Source organism: Galeopterus variegatus, unplaced genomic scaffold (assembly GCF_000696425.1).
Source record: "Galeopterus variegatus unplaced genomic scaffold, G_variegatus-3.0.2 Scaffold108, whole genome shotgun sequence".
Taxonomy (NCBI): domain Eukaryota; kingdom Metazoa; phylum Chordata; class Mammalia; order Dermoptera; family Cynocephalidae; genus Galeopterus; species Galeopterus variegatus.
The window spans coordinates 162,622-183,433 of NW_007726219.1; the positions used below are offsets into that span (position 1 = coordinate 162,622).

The 20,812-nt window shown below is 43.6% G+C and overlaps 1 protein-coding gene across 1 annotated transcript in view; it reads right to left on the reverse strand.

Moving 5' to 3' along the window:
* Positions 1 to 286: 286 nt before the first annotated feature.
* TRAF3IP1 (TNF receptor-associated factor 3 interacting protein 1) overlaps positions 287 to 20,812 on the reverse strand; it is a 67,010-nt gene continuing 46,484 nt past the window's right edge. Inside the window, exons 15-16 of the mRNA XM_008586042.1 lie at positions 2,661 to 2,884; positions 287 to 859 (exon numbers count right to left, since the gene is read on the reverse strand). Coding sequence (XP_008584264.1) covers positions 694 to 859; positions 2,661 to 2,884 — 390 coding nt within the window. The 3' untranslated portion in view covers positions 287 to 693. The remainder of the gene's footprint in view (positions 860 to 2,660; positions 2,885 to 20,812) is intronic.

Consider the following 20,812-nt stretch of genomic DNA (forward strand, 5'->3'; position numbering starts at 1 on the left):
TTCTATATATAAAGTGCCTATCAAAAAGCACATAGCTCGGGCCGGCCCGGTGGCACACTGGATAAGTGCCCCGCTTGGGAAGCGCGGCGGCGCTCCCGCCCGAGGGTTCGGATCCCACATACAGACCTACAGACCGGTTCCCGCTCACTGGCTGAGCGAGGCGCGGGGGCAACGCCGAGGGTTGTGGTCCCGTTGCCGGTCCCCGGTCCGGTACGGGGGCAACACTGAGGGTTGCGATCCGTTGCCGGACACGGAAAAAGACAAAAGACAAAAAGCACACAGCTATTCTTCACTCAGTGCTAACCAATGGAAGTCCTTTCACTAGACTTGAAAACTAAAATAAAGGACTACTGTTTCCTTGGTATGCTGACACCACTTACCTGCCAGGGATTCTGGTGCAGAATTTAACAGGCTACAGCAGAAACACAAGGAACAGGCTTGCAAAAAAAACTCACAAAGGCATTTTGAAGAGCTATTTATAACTAGCAAGGATTCCAGCTGGAGGGAGGTAAGAAAACGTGGTCTTTTTATATATTTAATGTGCCTGAAGTTTTAAAGCTCTGAAAATTAGTTGGATAATAACATTGTAAACTGTTCATTTTCTCAAACTGAAATTTAAGGAGTAATAATTTTCTATCTTCCTTTTTATTTTTAAACTGATGGTGACTTCTCATCTTTGAAACTTTTGAATGTTCACCTTCTCGAAGTCAAATTGATACCATACACCATTTTCTGAATTTTTTCTTCATTCTTTAGGATATTGGCCTTCACGGCACAGATCTTGTCTTGCTGGTCTTTAATCAGCTGCTCCAGCTCAGCCAGCTCGGCCTTTAAGGGTTCCACAGCACAGTCTGTGATACTGATGGAAAATAAAATCAGTGGCTCATAAATATCTTGTCTCATTTTATATTTACTTCTTAAATAAAACACCAAAAGACAACAAAAGTAGACCACTCACTTCATCCAAAGAAAAAGGGTAGAATATAGATGCACTACAATAATGACATAAAGGTGCAAAGCGCACCTGAGCAAAACTTACTTCTCGTTTTCACAACCCTTGCCACAACCAGAAGTGAAGTCAAACATGACATTTACTAAAAGGAGCCTAATATTTGTTCGATGATGGGCTTGCAGTCCTTAAATTATACATGTATGTAACAGAGAGCCTTTGGGGACAAGCAAGGAGGCGAGAGGCAGAGTTGCTGTCGACCCTAAGAGAACCACCGCCTGGACAGTGCCCTTCCTTACAGGGAAACACTACAGGAAGAGGCTGGGGGGCTTCTTGACAGAGGCGTCTCTGGCTCACTTGCTCAAGACAGTGACAGGAGACAGTTTAGTTGTTGGGCTATATACTGGGAAAAGTCTAGAATATACTTGGGGAAGCCGAAGTCAAAATTAATCTTTCCCTTCAGACTTTTAAAGCACATGAACACAAACTAAAATATAAAACAAAGAAGAGCAATAGTTTCTAACCAGCCTACCATTAAGCAAAAGCAAGTTTTGTAAGGAAGAAATGTCTGGGATGACACTTTAATACCTTAAATCAAAATGTAAGAAGTGCTAACCAATTATCATGTGAGAACAGGCACCAAAAAGTTCTTAGTGATTTTCTAACCTCCTTCATGTTGTACATTTGAAATTTTAAGAGACTTTTTAAGAATAAGCAGACTAATAAAGAGTAGAACCTCATTATAATAGAGCTTTTTATTATACTGACTTCTAGCTGTATCACTGAGTGAAATCATGTTTTCTGAAAAAAACACTTGATGGTTGATATAGCCATATGGTTCCCAGACTGATTACAGAACACTTCCCTAAAATGAACCTCACTTTTTAGTGTCTATTATATTACTTTCACAGTCACAATTTTAAATGGGTTTACCAACATTTCTTTTAGAGTAAAAATTTAAGTTTTTCAAACTATGAACAGTTAAAAAATTTTGAGGACTGTGATAAGACATATTTCTCTGTATTTTTTTAATGTTTAAATCTATTTTGTGTACGAACATGAACTCTAAATCTTTTCTAACCGCTACCAAAAAAATGCTTGCTGTAGAACAAATGAAGAAATACCAGTTATCCTTTGGGGAGGAGGTAAGAAGGGAGGGCTGAGAGGCAGCGATTTCTTGGGAGATTTCTCCTTCGCCTCCCAGACTGCTGCCCCACCACCCCTCAATACACCCCCTCCCCACCCCCACCTCCGCTCCTTCTGCAGGGCCTCAGCATGCTCCTTGTTCTCGCTGTGCCACAGCTGCAGCTCATTCTGCATGGCATCCACATCCTCCTGGATGTAGTCCATGATCTTCCCCAGGGGAAGCGCACTCTTGCACAGGGTCTGGATGGACACACGCAGTTTTTCTATCTCCTTGGAAACAACGTCCTTCTCCTTCTTCCATGCTGACTCAAAGACCAGCGATTTCTCCTACAGTCAGGGAAACACAGGAAGAGAGAGAAGCATCCTCAGTCCTAAGGCAGGACAGGGGCTTGCTAGGCACACTGCCACAGGGCTGGGCAGGAAGGCGCAGGATGGGGACAGTGCTGGCTGAGGACATCGCTTCACTTCTGTGACTTGGGGAGAGCAATGCCACTGACATGGGTAGATGTGAGGTGCCGAGCTCCCTGGTGAGACAAGAGGTGCTCAGTTTCACTGGGACCCCCACCTCCGCTCCTTCTGCAGGGCCTCAGCATGCTCCTTGTTCTCGCTGTGCCACAGCTGCAGCTCATTCTGCATGGCATCCACATCCTCCTGGATGTAGTCCATGATCTTCCCCAGGGGAAGCGCACTCTTGCACAGGGTCTGGATGGACACACGCAGTTTTTCTATCTCCTTGGAAACAACGTCCTTCTCCTTCTTCCATGCTGACTCAAAGACCAGCGATTTCTCCTACAGTCAGGGAAACACAGGAAGAGAGAGAAGCATCCTCAGTCCTAAGGCAGGACAGGGGCTTGCTAGGCACACTGCCACAGGGCTGGGCAGGAAGGCGCAGGATGGGGACAGTGCTGGCTGAGGACATCGCTTCACTTCTGTGACTTGGGGAGAGCAATGCCACTGACATGGGTAGATGTGAGGTGCCGAGCTCCCTGGTGAGACAAGAGGTGCTCAGTTTCACTGGGTTCGGCTTTCAGGCCACTCCCCTGGGTCTCACACCACTCCCCTAGGACTCAAGCCCCTCCTCTAAGTCCTGAGTTGCCCCGTTGCTTCCTGCACCTATTTTTGGCACCAACACAGGGAGACACAGAAGGCAGACTTACTTAACTTCAGTGGCCAAGCATGCTCAGTAGAAAGGAATTTATCCTTGAATGGCCTTCCATGGGAGGCACTAGAGAGCACCAAATGTATTTGAAGTAATTTTCAGTGTATATGTTAGAATTTGATCAATGAGCATGCACCAAAGAGACCAACACAACAAGCACAAGGCTGGGTTACATAACTGGGAACCACCCCTTTAGTTAAATATTCATTATATATCATGAACATGTATAGAACAGCAAACTATAAAAGCTGAATCCAGGAAGAAGGTGGGGCAGTAGTTACTGCTCACCGTCAAGCCAGCCCGCACACTTTGTGAAGTGCATGTTTCTTTCTCTTTGCATTAAACCTGTTTTTTCTTTCTACTCCACCTCTGCTCTTGAACTCTGTCCTGTGGCAGAGTCAAGAACCTGGTAGAGGACGGTCGAGGCCCAGCATCTGACCGCACAGACCCTCTTCTCCAGTATCGGTGGAAGCTCACAAGCAGTGCCAGGAGATTCCCTGTCTTCTCAAAGGGCATGGGGGTCTGTCTTTACCTGGAAATGTCTGAGGGGCAAATTTCGATACAGTAAGATTTTTGTTCCCAACTGACCAGAATCTTATTGTAGTTACTGTTGCAAGACATGGATGATTTTTCCAAATGGGCTGGTAGAAAGGGGACCTGACCCTGCAACTACTGGAATGGACAACCTTTCCATCCTAAATGACTCCAAAACCCAGCTCACCAGGAGAAGAAAGGAAAGAACCCTGAAAGAGAGGAGGAAATGTGAGCTAGAAGTAAAGGCATTGAAGTCTGCAGAAGGTTGGTGCAGCCCACAGTACTGGGCAGGGCAGAGGGTCAGCTCATGTAGCTGGACTGAGCTGCATGGGCTGGAGGTTCCAGAGCCCTCTGGCCTAGGTGGGAATCGCTGGTGCAGGGAGCAGGGGTTCTACAGCAGCAGGTGACAGAGGTAAGGACACTGAGACAAGCAAAGGACTCATTCAATTCTGACCAGAAATTCCTGGGCTCTCTAACAAGCAATGTTTAGAATTACCTGCATATAAGCTTTAATCACAGACATTTCTGAATTTCAAAAATTGATGTAAGGTCATAAAGAAATCAGTAAGCTTGGAAACCTTCCCTGGAAAATTATCATTGCTTCTTTAGGAAGCCCTCCCTGGCCTCCCCTCCCCTCACTCTAGACTGGCTCACGTGCCCTTGCTGCACCCACTTACAGGATGAGTTGTAAGTAATTAACTTGTTTTAGTTTGAACTTTATCAAAGCTATTTAACAACTTGTATTACTTCTAATTCTGGTTTCAGACTGTAGGCTCCAGGAGGGCAGGACCCACTTCAGGATCCACTGTGGTCCTAAGTGCCAAACGAACAAAGTGAAGACGTGATTTACCTATGAGGATCCTAGATCCACCACTTACTGGCTTGAGCAAGTATAAGGAAAGCCTTAGCATATGCCTGGCACATAGAAAATTAAATAAATGGTGCTAGAAATAAAAGGTAAATCTCATAGAACTAATAGGTGAGTTCAGCAAGGTTCCAGTATACAAGATAAACATAATGAAAATCAACTCTATTTCTATATACTAACAATGAACACTGAAATTAAAAATACAATGCCATTTACAATTAATCAATAAAAGGGAAATACTTAGGTATAAATCTAACAACACATGTATAGGACTTTTATACATGACAAATTATACACAACGCAGATCAAAGAAACCAAACATCTAAATAAATGGAAAAACACACCGTGTTCATGGATTGGAAGACTTAACATAGTAAGGATGTCAGTTCTTTCTAAGTTGATATATAGGTTTAATGCAAATCATAGCAAAACCCAAGCCAAATTTTTTGTAGATATAGACTAGATTATCCTAAAATCTATATGAAAATCCAAAGGAAATAAAGTACCTAAAATATTTTGAAAAATAAGAATAAAGACAAAGGAATCTGTCTACCTAATTTCAAAACTTTTTATAAACCTACCATAATCAAGACAGTGTGGTACTGGCACAGGGATAGACGCACAGATCAATGTAACAGAACAGAAAATACAAAAATAGCACTAGAACAATGGGATATCCATAGGCAAAAAAAAAAAAAAAATCTAAAAGGATCTTAAACAAAAATTAACTCAAAATGGATCAGGGACTTAAATATAAAACTTTTAGGGCTGGCCCGGTGGCGCACTGGAGAGTGCTCCGCTTGGGAGTGCGGCGGCACTCCCGCCGAGGGTTCAGATCCCATGTGGAGACCGGTTCCCGCTCACCGGTTGAGCGCGATGCGGGCACAACACCAAGGGTTGCGATCCCATTGCCGGTCCCCGGTACGGGCGCAACACCGAGGGCTGCGATCCCGTTACCGGTCAGTAAAAAAGACAAAAAGGAAAAAAAAAACAAAAACTATAAAACTTTTAGGGAACAAAAACATAGGAGGATAAAGTCTTTGGGATCTAGAGCTAGGCAAAGAATTCTCAGACTTAACACCGAAAGAATGGCCCATAAAAGGAAAAACTGATAAACTGGACTTTATCAAAATTTAAAACATTTGCTCTGCAAAAGACTGTTAAGACACTGAAAAGACAAATTGTGGAGTGAGAGAAAATATTTGCAAATCACACATTAATAAAAAACTAGTATCTTGGGGCTGGCCAGTTACTTAGTTGGCTGGAGCACAGTGTGTTATAAGGATGAGGGTTTGGATCACCATACCAGCCACCCACCACAAAAGACAAAAAACAAACCTAGTGTCTAGAGTATGTAAAGAACTTTCAAAACTACAGCAAAAAAAGCAAAAAATTCAAATTAGAAAATGCGTAAAAGACACAGAGACATTTTGCTGAAGAGGATATACGGATGGCCAACAAGCATATGAAAATATGTTCAAAATGATTACCTATTAGTGAAATACGAATTTAAACCACAATGAGATATCACCACGTAACTGTCAGACTGGCCGAAATAAAAAATAGTGACAAATCCCAAATGCTGGCTAGGTGAACGTGGACCACTCACACATCGCTGGTGGGAACGCAGAACGACACAGCCATTCTGGAAAACAGAAACGAAACATGCAGCCACAACACAACCCAGTCGTTGTACTCCTGGGCACTTATCCAGAGAAATGAATATTTACATTCACACAAAAGCCTGTACGCAAATGTTTATAGCAGCTATATTCAAAGCAGCCACAAACAGGAAATAACCCAGATGTCCTTCAACAAAGGGGTAAGTGGCTAAATGTCCTGTGCAGGGAACCACCCAGCAATGAGAAGGGACGAGCCGTTTACACGCACAACTGCCTGGTGACTCTCAGAAAACTATGCTGAGAGAGAAAAGGGAATCCCGAAAGTTTACACATGCTACGTGATTCCATTTATATAACACTCTTGAAAAGTCTAAAGTTCAGAAATGGAGAACAGGCTGGCAGCTGCCAGGGGTCAGTGAGGGGCTGGGGGTGGGAGGGAAGAGGGTGTGGTTCCTAGGGCAACAAGAAGGATCTGTGTGGTGATAAAAACGCTCTGCACCCTGACTGCATCCACGTCAACATCCTGGTTGTGATGGTGAACCGCAGTTTTGCAAGATGTTCTCCTTGGGGGAAAGTGGGTAAGGGCTCACAGTATATCTCTAGTATTTCTTACAACTGCCTAAGAATCTACGATTACCTCAAAATAAATGTTTACTTAAAAAAAAAACTTGATGGCTATATAAATGCCTTTAAATTAAAATGCTAAGTGGCTAAAATGAATTCAACAGAATAATAAATTACTTCCCAAGGGAAAAATGTATTGTCTTTATTATACACAAATTAGTAAATCTTTCACTTAGTTGAAAATTTTTTAATTCCATTAAAACCCGTTCATAATGATTATTAAGTAATTCCTATGTATTTGGCATTGTGTTGACTCTAATATAAAATTTTTAGGATACAGAACTTTGGGTGGGAGACTAACATGCATAAATGTCTTATAAAATTGAGGAGTTACAATGTAGAAAACGACACCTCGAGGCAATCTGGCCAAGCTCACTCATATTTTTGGTTACTTTATCAAACTCTCATATTTCTATACCATAGGACCAAGCAGAATTTGGAACACTATTATTTTTAAGAGGTTAAGAATTTAAACAAAATACATCTGGGCTGGGATTATGACAGTCAGGAGAGTCTTTTATTATTATCCTAAGGGCACTGGAACACATTGCTGCGAAACATCAAAATTCTGGCAATTAAATTAACATGGCAGGGGCAGGGGTGGATACGTCAAGCAGTGATTATTTGTTCTAAAAAGCACACCCCTGTGATGACAGACTTTGATTTATATGTAGCTCATACATATATGAGGGCACTTCAAAAAATTCATGGAAAACCAGAATTAAAAGATAATATGAATATTTCCGTGAACTTCAGAAGACCCCTCATACATCAGCAACTTTCCAGATAAACACAACCTTGCTTTAAAGACTTTCAATATATACAGTAAAATTTGAGCATCTACTACTATACTCACCACCCAGGAATGAGTCATACAAAATATGCTTAATTTTTGGAAACAGCAAAAAACATTGAAAATCTGTCATTAACACAAAATATGGCAAAACAACCTAGAGCACAGGAGGACTCACAGGCAACAGGACAAGTAGTCAGTGCCCTGTGGTTCCGGAGCCCGGTGCCAACCCAGTCTCACCACTTCCTGACTCGATGGGCACAATGTCTCAGTACCTCAGCTTCCTCACAATACAACAAAAATATGTGTATTGTCAGCAGTAGGCAAGCACTGTCAGGTAGACAAGTTCTTTCATTAAAAAATAGTTGACTGGGCCGACCCGGTGGCGCACTGCTACAGTGTGCCGCTTGGGAGTGCGGTGGCGCTCCCGCCGAGGGTTCGGATCCCACATACAGACCGGTTCCCGCTCACTGGCTGAGCGAGGTGCAGGCGCAGCACCCAGGGGTGCGATCCCGTTGCTGGTCCCGGTCCGGTACAGGCGCGACACTGAGGGTTGCGATCCGTTGCCGGTCACGAAAAAAGACAAAAAGGAAAAAAAAAAAAATAGTTGACCTTTCTTATTGGCACATTCCCTTCCCCATCTCCACCTTCCCACAGCTATGAAATTAATCTCAAAACTCTTTTCTTCTCTGAAAGATCTGCCATTCTGAGCTCAGAGAAGAATCTGTTGAGAACCATGCAGAACAACCTGCAGCACCTTTTTGTGATACCCTTGCCATGGGGTCAGTTTCTACAGGTTATACAAACGGAGAGGTGGACACAGACCCACCCGCCTTTCTCCTCCTGCTTGCTACCTGGCTGGCCCTCCTTTTTCTGCAGGCTAGAGACTGTTTGCTCAGCTGCTGTCTGACAGGAAGGCCTCTGGCAAAGAGTTTCAGCATTTGGCTGCCACTTCACACATGCACACGAGCATGTGCACACGCACACTTTAGAAAATGCTTCCAAGACTTCTCCGATGAACAGTTACTTAACTTCTGAGGCTTAATATTATTTGCATTTTACCACACACACACTTGTCCCCAGAAATGTAGGCATTTGTGTTTATAGTGATTTTTAAATTTACAATTATTTAGAAGTCATACAAATAAAAATTGACCTAGAGATTTGTTTTGTAAATTTTAACTGCAATGGTTCAAGAGACAAAAGTACTATTTTAAAAATAATGTCTTAGGGGCCGGCCTGGTGGCGCACTGGATAGTGCGCCGCTTGGGAAGCGCGGCGGCGCTCCCGCCCGAGGGTTCGGATCCCACATACAGACCGGTTCCCGCTCACTGGCTGAGCGAGGCGCGGGAGCAACACCGAGGGTTGCAATCCCGTTGCTGGTCCCCGGTCCGGTACGGGGGCAACACTGAGGGTTGCGATCCGTTGCCGGACACGGAAAAAAGACAAAAGACAAAAAAATAAATAAATAAATAAATAAAAATAATGTCTTAAAAGCCTGGCCCTCAGATATTGCTGGAAGCCTCTCTCAGAAGCAGGATATGGGGTACGCAGAAGGGTTGGTGGCATCTACTCCCTGCAACCTGGTGGCATCTGCCCACTGCCCCCTGCTCTGCTGCTAGACTTGAATGGTCATCCTGAGCAGAGCTCTACCCTACATTAAGCAAACCCAATAAACAAAAGCCGGATTAATTTGGGGGCAGGGTAGGTAATAAATCAAAGAATATGTTATTTGCTTTAAATAATATACTCTTCCATGACCTCAGAAACTGATTTATATGCAACTTGTCAAAAGTTCATTTTCTTCATAAAGAGAGAAATACCTGCATTCAAATTACAAAAGAAAAGCACAGATCAACACAATAATAAATCTGAGTGTCCTGTTCATCCAGCAATATTCCATCACCAAACTTCTTTGTAAACCATACATTCATCTCTAATTCGGGTCAAGTTGGATCCCTTTAACACACAAGCAAAACAGTCTGTAATCAAATACTTTCACCTTTTAATGCATACACAGAAAAGCACATAAAACAGACATGTACAGTTTAACAAAATGATGAAGTAGACACCCGCAGCCATCACCTGGGTCAAGAAAGCACACAGCCCACATCCCTGAAACCCCTCAGGTGCCCCTTCCTGAGGTCATCACCTTCTGCCATCCAAGTGACCAGGTCCCAGGTCTGTACACACCACCTGCTGTCTGGCTGACCTGCGGGCTTGCTTTACTCTGTATGGTACAAACAGAATCACAAGACACACCCTCTGTGCCTGCTCTGTTGCTCAATGCTCTGTTTAAGGACTAGCCGCATTCCATGCACTTTGGTCAGGTGCACTGCTGAACAGTGTTTCATTACACAAATACCATGATTTACTCATCCACTCTACTGCTGATAGACACTTGGATTATTTTTCTTCTGGGGCCATTACAAAAAATACAGCTCCGAATAATCTTACTGTGTCCCAGCACACAGAGCACAGGACTCTCCAAAGGGTGCAACGAGGAATGGCATTACTGGTCAGAGTGTGCATGTTTTCCACTTCATGATGCAACGTCAGACAGTTCTCCAGAATGGTTTTAGAAATTTACATCAAACATCTTTCATGAACCAATGTTTTATTTCCACGCATACAAAAAAACCCATCAGCTCTACTCCTAAGTTGTTTCTACAATTTGACAAGTATAGGCAAAATCCACTGAACTATTTCATGCGCAGCAGACAGAAAACTGCTGCTCTAATTCAGGAACATGCTGTTAAAAGGAACATTCCAGGGCCGGCCCGTGGCTTACTCAGTAGAGTGTGGTGCTGAAAATACCAAGGCCATGGGTTCGGATCCCCACATAGGGATGGCCAGTTAGCTCACTGGGTGAGTGTGGTGCTGACAACATCAAGTCAAGGGTTAAGATCCCTTTACCAGTCATCTTAAAAAAATAAAAAATAAAAAAATAAGGAACGTTGCAGATGACAGATAATTGCTCATTACAGCAACTATAGATGAAGAACTAAACACGGCAGTCAACTTTTGGTACAGATATATGAGAAGCTACATAGCAGGAGGGCTAACTGCCCAGACCGGGGCCGAACAGATCTGGGGTAGTGTCCTACCTTCCTGACTCACTCTCTACGCAGTCTTGAAGAAGATAACTTTTGTTCCTCGGTATTCTAACCTAGGAAATGGGGATAACATCGCAGATTATGGTGAGAATTAAACAAAGTGACATGTGCAATTCCTTAGTCATAGTAAGTGCTCTATAAATGTCACCTACTGTTATAACCACTATATTGCCTGCAGCTAGGAACTGATGACAGAATCTTACAGGAGAAGACATGCAGACAGAACAAAGTATCACTAAATATTAGCTACTTCTACCAACAAACATGAGTGTCCCTGGGAGTTAATGAGAAGCCCTCTTAGGATTATGTGGAAAGTAAGAGTAAGAAAGATGGCATGAGACCTAGCAGGGTCACTGTGGCCGAACAGGTTAGTGCCCCAAACAGAGAAGATGTGTCTTCAGATTGGCCTTTCTGAGGGACTGCAAAATGGAAATACTTTTTTTTTTTTTTTTTTTTTTTTTTTTTTCCGGCAACGGATCGCAACCCTCAGTGTTGCCCCCGTACTGGACCGGGGACCAGCAACGGGATTGCAACCCTCAGTGTTGCTCCCGCGCCTCGCTCAGCCAGTGAGCAGGAACCGGTCTGTATGTGGGATCCGAACCCTCAGGCAGGAGCGCCGCAGCGCTTCCCAAGTGGCGCACTTATCCAGTGCGCCACCGGGCCAGCCCCAAAATGGAAATACTTTTTAAAATCACCTTATCACTAAAAGGTGGCACAATATGCTACTCCAAAATATGACACTTTGGCCTGAGAATCATTTTGAGGTAAAGGCACTTAAAAAACAGCAGGCACAAGAAGAGCACTCTGATCTCCCCTTTTCTTCCTAAAAGCAGGAGATAAAACCCCCATATGGAAGATGCCCTGCCCATACCAGAAGGAAAGAAATATTCTTATCACCAGAGACAAGGAGCTGAGGCCGAGAGAATTCTGTACAAAGAGACCTAGTCAAAACAAGTCTTGCCTCCCTTCAGTCTCTCCAGATGCTAGAGTTACTTCCCACAATTGCCCCCTTTGTTCAATCAGTGTATAAGCTTTTGGCTCTGATGCTTCTTCAGGTCTTCATTTTCCTATGGGGGCCTCTAACATTCTGCATACTTTCCTCCTATTAATCTCTTAGATGTGGATTTAATTCTCAGGCCCAGCCCGAGACCCTAAGGGGGTGGAGGTAACGTTTTGCTCTCTCCTGTCACACAGAGAATTAATCATACTGACACTACCAAGCAGGCTACCCAGAAATACAGAACTCAAATTCTCAGCTAATGTATTTTCCAGTTAGATGGGCCATAATAATCATATACAGTGTATATTGACAAAATAAAAATTTAACAAAAAAAAATCCAGTTAAATTAACGTAAGTTAAGAATATGACATTACAGGCCTAAACCTATCCTTTCAAACACTTTTATGAAAGGCTATTCTCATGTGTTTATTCTTTCAGATGAACTTTAGAATATTCATTGTCAAGTCCCAAAACATCCATTGCATATTTTTTACTGGAACTGCATTAAATTTATAAATTAATTTGAGGAAACTGACATCTTTATAATATTGAGTTTCCCCTCTGGAAACAAAGTGTCTCTTGACTTTTTCCAGGCCTTTTATATTTCTTGGTAAAATCCTATAGCTTCTCAATATAGTTACTATAAATTTCTTGGTAAATGCACACCTTGGTAAGTTACATTTTTATTTCCAGTTCTGGAGAACTTTATACAGTGTTCCAATGGTTACTGTCGACATATAGGAAAAACAATGACTTTCATATATTTATTTTATCACTAGCCATTCTTATCAATTTTTTTTTCCTAATAATTTTTTTGGTAGACAGTTGTCATCTTCGAATAAAGATGACCCTGTCTGCTTCTTTCCAGAATTAAGCTCATTTCTTTCTGCACTGGCTAGAACCTCTAGAATATCTAAACAGAGTTCTGGTATCACTTGTTCCTGAATTTAGTGGAACTACCTCCAGCCACTGACTATGAGGTACGATGCTGACTGCCTGACACAGGCATTCCCTCTCTCATGGTAAGGACGTATGTTTCTATCCCTAGTTCACCACAAGTTGTCATTCATAATGGACGTTGAATTTTATACAATCCATTTATTTTTAAGAGAAAGTATAACGACCTGTGATTTTAGTTTGCTGAAGAATAACTTCTTGGTTAAATGTAAGATAAGAAATCCATGTTTAAAGAATGCTACAACAAGTGACTTGAAACTTTTAAGCTGAAATAACCTCTTTACTGGACACAGTTGTGTGACTGAAGAAGAAACACCGAAGAAACTACTAAAAGAAACAGACACGAACATACTCAGAGTTTTCAACCCTAGAATATATTTTATTTTACTGTTAATTATATAATAAAATGCACGTTTTAGAAAAAAATGACTAGGAATTCCTAACTCTGACTTTTGTTCAAATCTCTTCATCTTTGCTGAAATGAATCTCTCAAGTCTATTCTAGCTATAGATTTTTAGGATTCTGGAATTCTTCTAAAATACATCAAGTTGACTCTGGCCAATGGAAAAACTGGAACCAGACTACCAAACAAGGATAAAACAAGAGAATATCAGAGGCAACCGTTTTCTGCAGTGAACAAAGGGAGACTGAGAGAAAGGACTCTCAGGAGGCCAGCAACCACTGCCCTTGCTCTTGTGTGGGGATGAGATCCTGACCATGGCACAGAGCTGGGGTCCAAGTGAGCATAAGGGGAACCCACCACGGGGCAGCTGACACGTACGAGTGGGGGACCCTGCAAGTCCCCAGCTGAGACAGAGTAAACAAGTCAGTGGAGAAAAGACAACAGAACACTAAAAAAAAAAAAAATAGTCAGTTAACCCCCAAGATGGCATGAAAGGAGCCAAAGAGGAAAGCAGCAAAAGGGACAAATGGGAAACAAACAGCAAGATGATGGACTTCATTCAGCCCACCTCTATCAGTACCTGCACTAAATGTAAACAAACTAAATCAGAACAGTGCGAGAGTAAAACAACAGGACTTCACAGTAGGAGAGACGCAGCTAGTACACACAGGACGCTACGCACCTCGACTTGCAGTGTGAACAGTACTGCGACAGGTGTAGCTGCTAGCAAGGAGTCCAAGAGCAAAGAGAATGCCTAGTGTTTCCTGGAATGTGCGGAAATGGGCATCCTCCGGTAGGGACAGAAAGGTGCTGACAATCTCAATGACCCAAGATTCCACTTCTGGGATTTACCCTTAGGAGACGCTGTGTAGTGCCCAGAAACATGTGGGTAAGAACTTTCATCTCAGCCTTTCTTATTATAGCAAAAGCCCACACCCATCGCACATCCTTCAACAGGGCCTGGTAGAGTATGGCAGCGAATCCCGCAGGGAGACAGTGAGCATTTGCCTGTTAGGAGGTGACTGGGTCTAAATGCAGACTGCTGAATCACAGGCAGCTTTCAAAATAGCGTATATGGAATGGCATCATTCATGCAGGGTCACGCACACTCATAGTACTTGCTGAGTACCTACTGTGTGCCAGGGCCTGGGCCCACTGTCTTCATGGCTCTTACAATATAATCAGAAGATGGGGCACCAAGTATGACAGAAGCTACCAAGGAGATGCCAGGAGCCGGGGAAGGTAACAGGGGGACGTGTTCAGCATGGGGGCGGAAGACTTCCCTGAGGTCGGTCCACAGCAGGTGGGCCTGCAGCAGGTGATGTTCCACACAGAGGGGAGAGGTGGGTGCATATTTCCTCAGGGAAGGCAACCACAGGCAGGCTCCAGGAGCCAAGGGAAGCCTGCCAGCTGGAGGGCAGTGACAGGCTAAGAGGTGGCAGGAACCAGATGAGGATTTTGAATTTGATCCTAACAGCAATAAAAAGCCACAGAAGGGATTTAAGCAGCACAGAAACCTATTAGATTTGAGTGTTTTTAAAAGAAAAATAAAAACACTCGGCTTCACACTGGAGAATAAAGAGAGAAGCAGGAGAGAGACTCTTGTGACTGACTGTGCAGGGAAGTGACAAGGCACAGCAGTGGGGCCATGAGGAATGGAGGGACAGGGAGAGAGCCATGGGCTCCTGAGCAACCTGAGGAATGGTGGTGCCACTCGCTGAACTAGCAAAGGAGGTCTAGAAGGGAGTTAGTACCATTCAACTTGAAGCTGTTGAGCCTCAGGGCCTATGAGACACCTGCGGAGAATGTGGAACTGCAGATAAATACGCGGATGTGGAGCTCCAAGGAAAGGTCCGGAGAGGTTAGCACCCGACGTCTTCCATCTGTCCTTACCACCTGAGCCTTTACAGATCTGAAAACGTCATTTGACTGCTTCCAGACGTGAATGATAACTTGGGCAGTTATAAAGTTATTGGATTGCAATGTTTCCCTTACAATTATGAAACTTTTTCTTTTTCTTTTTGGCGGCTGGCCTTCAAGGGGATCTGAACCCTTGACCTTGGTGTTACAGCACCATGTCCTAACCAACTGTGGTAACAGGCCAGCCTCTCTATGTTCTTTTAACATTTAATGCTGCGGGGCTGGTCCATTACTCAGTAAAGCATGGTGCTGACAACACCAAGGTCAAGGGTTTGGATCCCCTTATAGATCAGTCACACACACACAAAAAAAGTCAAGACTGCAGAAGTCTGTGGTCAATTTACTTCTCTGTCCTTTAGTCTGCTTTTTTGGCTTACTTTTTTTGTAGTATTCTTTCTTCATCCTTTACCGTCAACAATTTGAACAGGATATATCTCAGCATAATACTTATACTTTTTAGCTGACTCTCAGGGAGTACCTTTCAATCTGCATGTTCGTGTCTCCAGCACAGGAGCCCAGTCCTGTTTTACCTGTTCCATCTTTTTCTGAGCACCGACTGTCACATCCAGGCTTTCTGTCCTGTTCTCGTCATTTCCTCTTTCATACATATGTCCCCGTGGCTTTGTCCTTCCTCCTCTACATTTTGAGAGGGCTTCTGAAGTTTGCCCCAGACAACACTGGTTGTTTTGCAATGTCATTCTGCTTTTTATGGCTTCAAATAAATACTTCATTCCTACATCTTTTTGTTTCCTTGGGAAGCCTTTTTCTCCATCTGCCTCTCTCCACTACCAGCCCCTTTCCTTCTCAGCCTGTTTCATCCCCTCAACTTTGATCTTTCACTTAGTTGTTGGTATTTTCTTGAATTCTAAGAGTATATATACATGTTTACTAAAGTCTCACGTTCCATACAAAGTGTTTCTCAAAAGCATATTTGCCGTTTTCATGACACACTCCTTTCCCAGCTCCAAGTCAGTTTTGTCTACAAATGGCAAGCAGTGCCCACCTGGGGGGCTTTGATAAGCCTTTCTCTGCTTACAATGGAAAACAATTTTACACCCGTTTTCAAGGATCCAGTTACCAACAGGTGCAGGGAGGCAATCCATCACGGTAGTGTTACAAGGGAACTTGGGCTTGTCTCTCGCCAGGGACCCACGTCCTATATCAGGCTGAGTGGGCATCAGGCTGTGGTCAGCATCCTTCTGCACCCCCACGTTCCTGATTTCTGGCTTGGCACAGGCCATGCCTGAACCTGGGAGCTCCTCAGGACTCACTTCCAAATGCCACTGAGCTGCAGCAAGGAAAAGAATTCAAAGAGCAGCCCCAGCCTTAGCCTATGCCTGCATCCTCCCAAGGGTGGCATGGGCTTTGGCCAAAGTCTCCCCAAGTAGGCCCTACAGGCTTTCCTCCAATCCAGCTACATCTGCATATCCCAAAGAAACATGTTCAAGTTTCTGGAATATGGATGCAACGCTCCCTGGTTTTCCCCCCATTTTTATGTTCCATTTGTTTCAATGGGGATTGAGAGAGAAGGGAGGGGAGGGGGGAGAGAGAGAAGGAAAGTTGGGGGAGAGAGGGGGAGAGAGATAGATAGATAGATAAACTCTTGGGCTCAGGCTGCCCAGCTGACCCAGAAGTTCCATGGAAAAAGAATTCTGAAAAAACATCCAACATCCTACTGAGTCCTGTCTTTGTGGCAAGAAAAACAGATGCCGTTTTCTTTTTTTCCAACCCTTGACTTGGTGTTGTCAGCCCCACGCTCTCCCAAGTGAGCAACCGGCCATCCCTACATAGGAATCCGAACCCGCGGCCTTCGTGTTATCAGCACCACGCTCTCACAAGTGAGCAACCGGCCATCCCTACATAGGAATCCGAACCCGCGGCCTTGGTGTTATCAGCACCACGCTCTCACAAGTGAGCAACCGGCCATCCCTACGTAGGAATCCGAACCCGCGGCCTTCGTGTTATCAGCACCACGCTCTCACAAGTCAGTAACTGGCCATCCCTACATAGGAATCCGAACCCGCGGCCTTCGTGTTATCAGCACCACGCTCTCACAAGTCAGTAACTGGCCATCCCTACATAGGAATCCGAACCTGCGGCCTTGGTGTTATCAGCACCACGCTCTCACAAGTGAGCAACCGGCCATCCCTACGTAGGAATCCGAACCCGCAGCCTTGGAGTTATCAGCACCGCACTCTCACAAGTCAGTAACCGGCCATCCCTACGTAGGAATCCGAACCTGCAGCCTTGGTGTTATCAGCACCGCATTCTCACAAGTGAGCAACCGGCCATCCCTACGTAGGAATCTGAACCTGCAGCCTTGAGGTTATCAGCACCGCACTCTCACAAGTGAGCAACCGGCCATCCCTACATAGGAATCTGAACCTGCGGCCTTGGTGTTATCAGCACCACACTCTCTCAAGTCAGTAACCGGCCATCCCTACGTAGGAATCTGAACCTGCAGCCTTGGAGTTATCAGCACCGCACTCTCACAAGTGAGCAACCGGCCATCCCTACGTAGGAATCTGAACCTGCGGCCTTGGAGTTATCAGCACCGCACTCTCACAAGTCAGTAACCGGCCATCCCTACGTAGGAATCCGAACCTGCAGCCTTGGAGTTATCAGCACCGCACTCTCACAAGTCAGTAACCGGCCATCCCTACGTAGGAATCCGAACCTGCAGCCTTGGTGTTATCAGCACCGCATTCTCACAAGTGAGCAACCGGCCATCCCTACATAGGAATCTGAACCTGCGGCCTTGGAGTTATCAGCACCGCACTCTCACAAGTCAGTAACCGGCCATCCCTACGTAGGAATCCGAACCTGCAGCCTTGGTGTTATCAGCACCGCATTCTCACAAGTGAGCAACCGGCCATCCCTACGTAGGAATCTGAACCCGCGGCCTTGGTGTTATCAGCACCACACTCTCTCAAGTGAGCCACAGGCCGGCCCACCATTTTCTAAATAGGACAGATGACCCCTTTTGAGAGCGTCCTCAGAAAACCAAAGCAGATGAATCGGACTCAACCGAGCTTTGGAAACAATGGTAACAAGCTTTCAAAAGAATTTAAGTCATTCTAGAAGATATTTCCAGGAAGCGCCCTTGTTCCCATGCTTGATTTATGGCCACAGCACTCACATATATCATCTACTAATACACCTTCATGGGAACTGAAGGAATTAACATGCTTTTTATCTTGTTTTCTTTGTCTTGCATTCCTCTAATCTCCTTGCAACAGTATATCTGTTATTTTGATTTTTCAGTTCAAAGACTAAACGGTGTGTGGAAGCACTTCTTTTAAAATACTGTTAGGATCATCTGACCCTGGGGCGGGGGTGAGTCACAAATTATCCTATCGAATTGTCTTTTAGAAGAATCCAATGCCCATTCATAATAAAGCCCCATACTGGGGGGGAGGGGGGGGCGGGAAGCCTTTCTCAATTCCGTAAGTTACTAAATGCTACAACAAATATCAAACGGGTATATTCTTAGAAGAATTCCCATTAAAAACCAGTAGGCAACCTTGTTTTCTTACTGGTTACTGGATTTTATTAAATGCTTTTTCTGCATTGGTTGAGATGATTCTATTATATTTCTTCAATGCACTAGGTGACATTTAGAGCTTTTCTAATATTAAACAGTCTTTATGTTGCTGGGATAAACCCAACACTATTATGGTATATTATCTTTTTTTAATCCACTGTTAGATTCTATTTGCTAATGAGTATTTTTCCAGTTATATTCATGATCAAAATGGGCCCATGATTTTCTTTTCCTTGTATAATCCTTGTCTTGTTTTAGTACCAAGGTTAAGAATGAATTAGGTGTTCTCTCTTTTTCTCTTCTCTGGAAGAGATTGTATGTGATTGGAATATATTTCTTGACAATTTGATAGGATAATGTGATAGTTTCATCTGTAAAACCATCTAAGCTTGGTGTTTTATAATGATTTTAATATGATTGTACTTCTCTTGAACCTCTCATTGCTACCATCTATTATTATTATGCTATTTTTTCCATAAAACTAATTTTTCAAGACCTGGCTTAGGGTTTTAGCACTCAATTCTATAGCGACAGTTACACTTAATTCTATATACTCAATCAGTTTAGTGCTCAATTTTAATTCATTTCATTTATACCAATGCTGCCCAATAGAAATATGCAAGTCACATAGGTAATATAACATTTTCTACTAGTCTCATTTAAAAAGTAAAAAGAAACAGGTGAAATTTCAATAAATTTTACTTAAGCCAATATAACCAAAATTGTTTCAACATGTAATCAGTATAAAAATTACTAGTGATATATACAACTATAATTTTTCAGTATATAACAGAAAAATTAGATATTTTATATTGTCTTTTTCCTACAGTCTTTGGAATCCAGTGTTTATTTTATATTCATAGTACATCTCAGTTGGGACCGGCCACTTTTCGAGTGCTCAAAGCCACACGGGACAAGAAGTGGCTCCAGGCCTACACTTCACCTTTCCCAGGTCTGAGTCTTCTTTTTAATATTCACTTTTTGATTTCTTAGTTATCTAGCTAGACTATATCTTCTAAGCAACTTTTTTCCCCCCAAGAAGAACGCAAGAACAATATTTTTTGAGACCTTGCATGATCTAGGTACGTCTTCCATTATTTTTATATATGAAATAACAACGTGGCTAAAAAATAACAATCTTGGATTGGTATGGATCTCTCCAAATGCTTCAGTGACTGTTCCATTTTCTTCTGGCACTTAGGGCTGTGGAAAAGCCTAGAACAAATCTGATTTTGATTCTTCTGGGGGAAAAAAACCTAAGTTTTTTCTCGCTATACAGTATACTTGTAGGATTGTTTTTTGTTGTTTAGGAGGGGGAAAAAAAACAACCTTGATTGCAACAATATTGCCAATATTGGGAATTCCCTTTTTACCTGGAACATGAAAGCCCTTTTTATGTACAGACTCATGGCTCATTAAGCTTCTTCCTCTTCATGAAAAGTACCAAAGCACCCCTAAAGAAACATACTTTAATGTTGCATTAATTTAGGTCAAAAAGCTATTAAACTTCATTCTTATTACTTTACTTAGAAGTCTGTATTACTGTCCAAACGACTGATGTCCGTCCGTGGCAGGAAACCACACGGTGCGAGAGCTGTACCTGCAGCTCAGTGGCCTACGGTAAGAGCTGCACCTCCACGGGCTTCCTGCACTACCTGACGCTACTCGTATGGGGCTCAGAGGCTCCAGCACCTCCTAATTCCTTTTTACTCTTTGAAGCATCATGAAAAGTGTTCCTGATCCCCCTAAATGCACATGGCTGTGTTTTTTCACCTTTTGCAAGTGCTTCTTCATATTTTATTATTCATTCCCTTCCAATTGCCCCTCTCCCTCCTGACTTCTGTTAACCATGAAACTCGCCTCTTTACCAGTTAATGATAATGTACTTATGTCCAGCACTATGCTAGCCAGAGAGAGGGAAATGTGAGACAGGACTCTTCGCCATATGAGATTCCCATTCCAGGAGAAGTCAGTAAGTGCCCCCCCACCTTTCCCTCCTGAACCATTCAGTCCTGAAGCCAGAGGGTTAGCACGGCAAGGGAAGCACTGCAGCAGGTGGACGGTGAGGAGACCAGAGAGCAGCAGAGTGTCCACATGCAGCAAGGGAAAGGAGAGCAGTGGCCCAGCACCAGGTGAAGAGGGTACTCACAGGGCTGGGGGGGGGGGGGGGGGCAGAA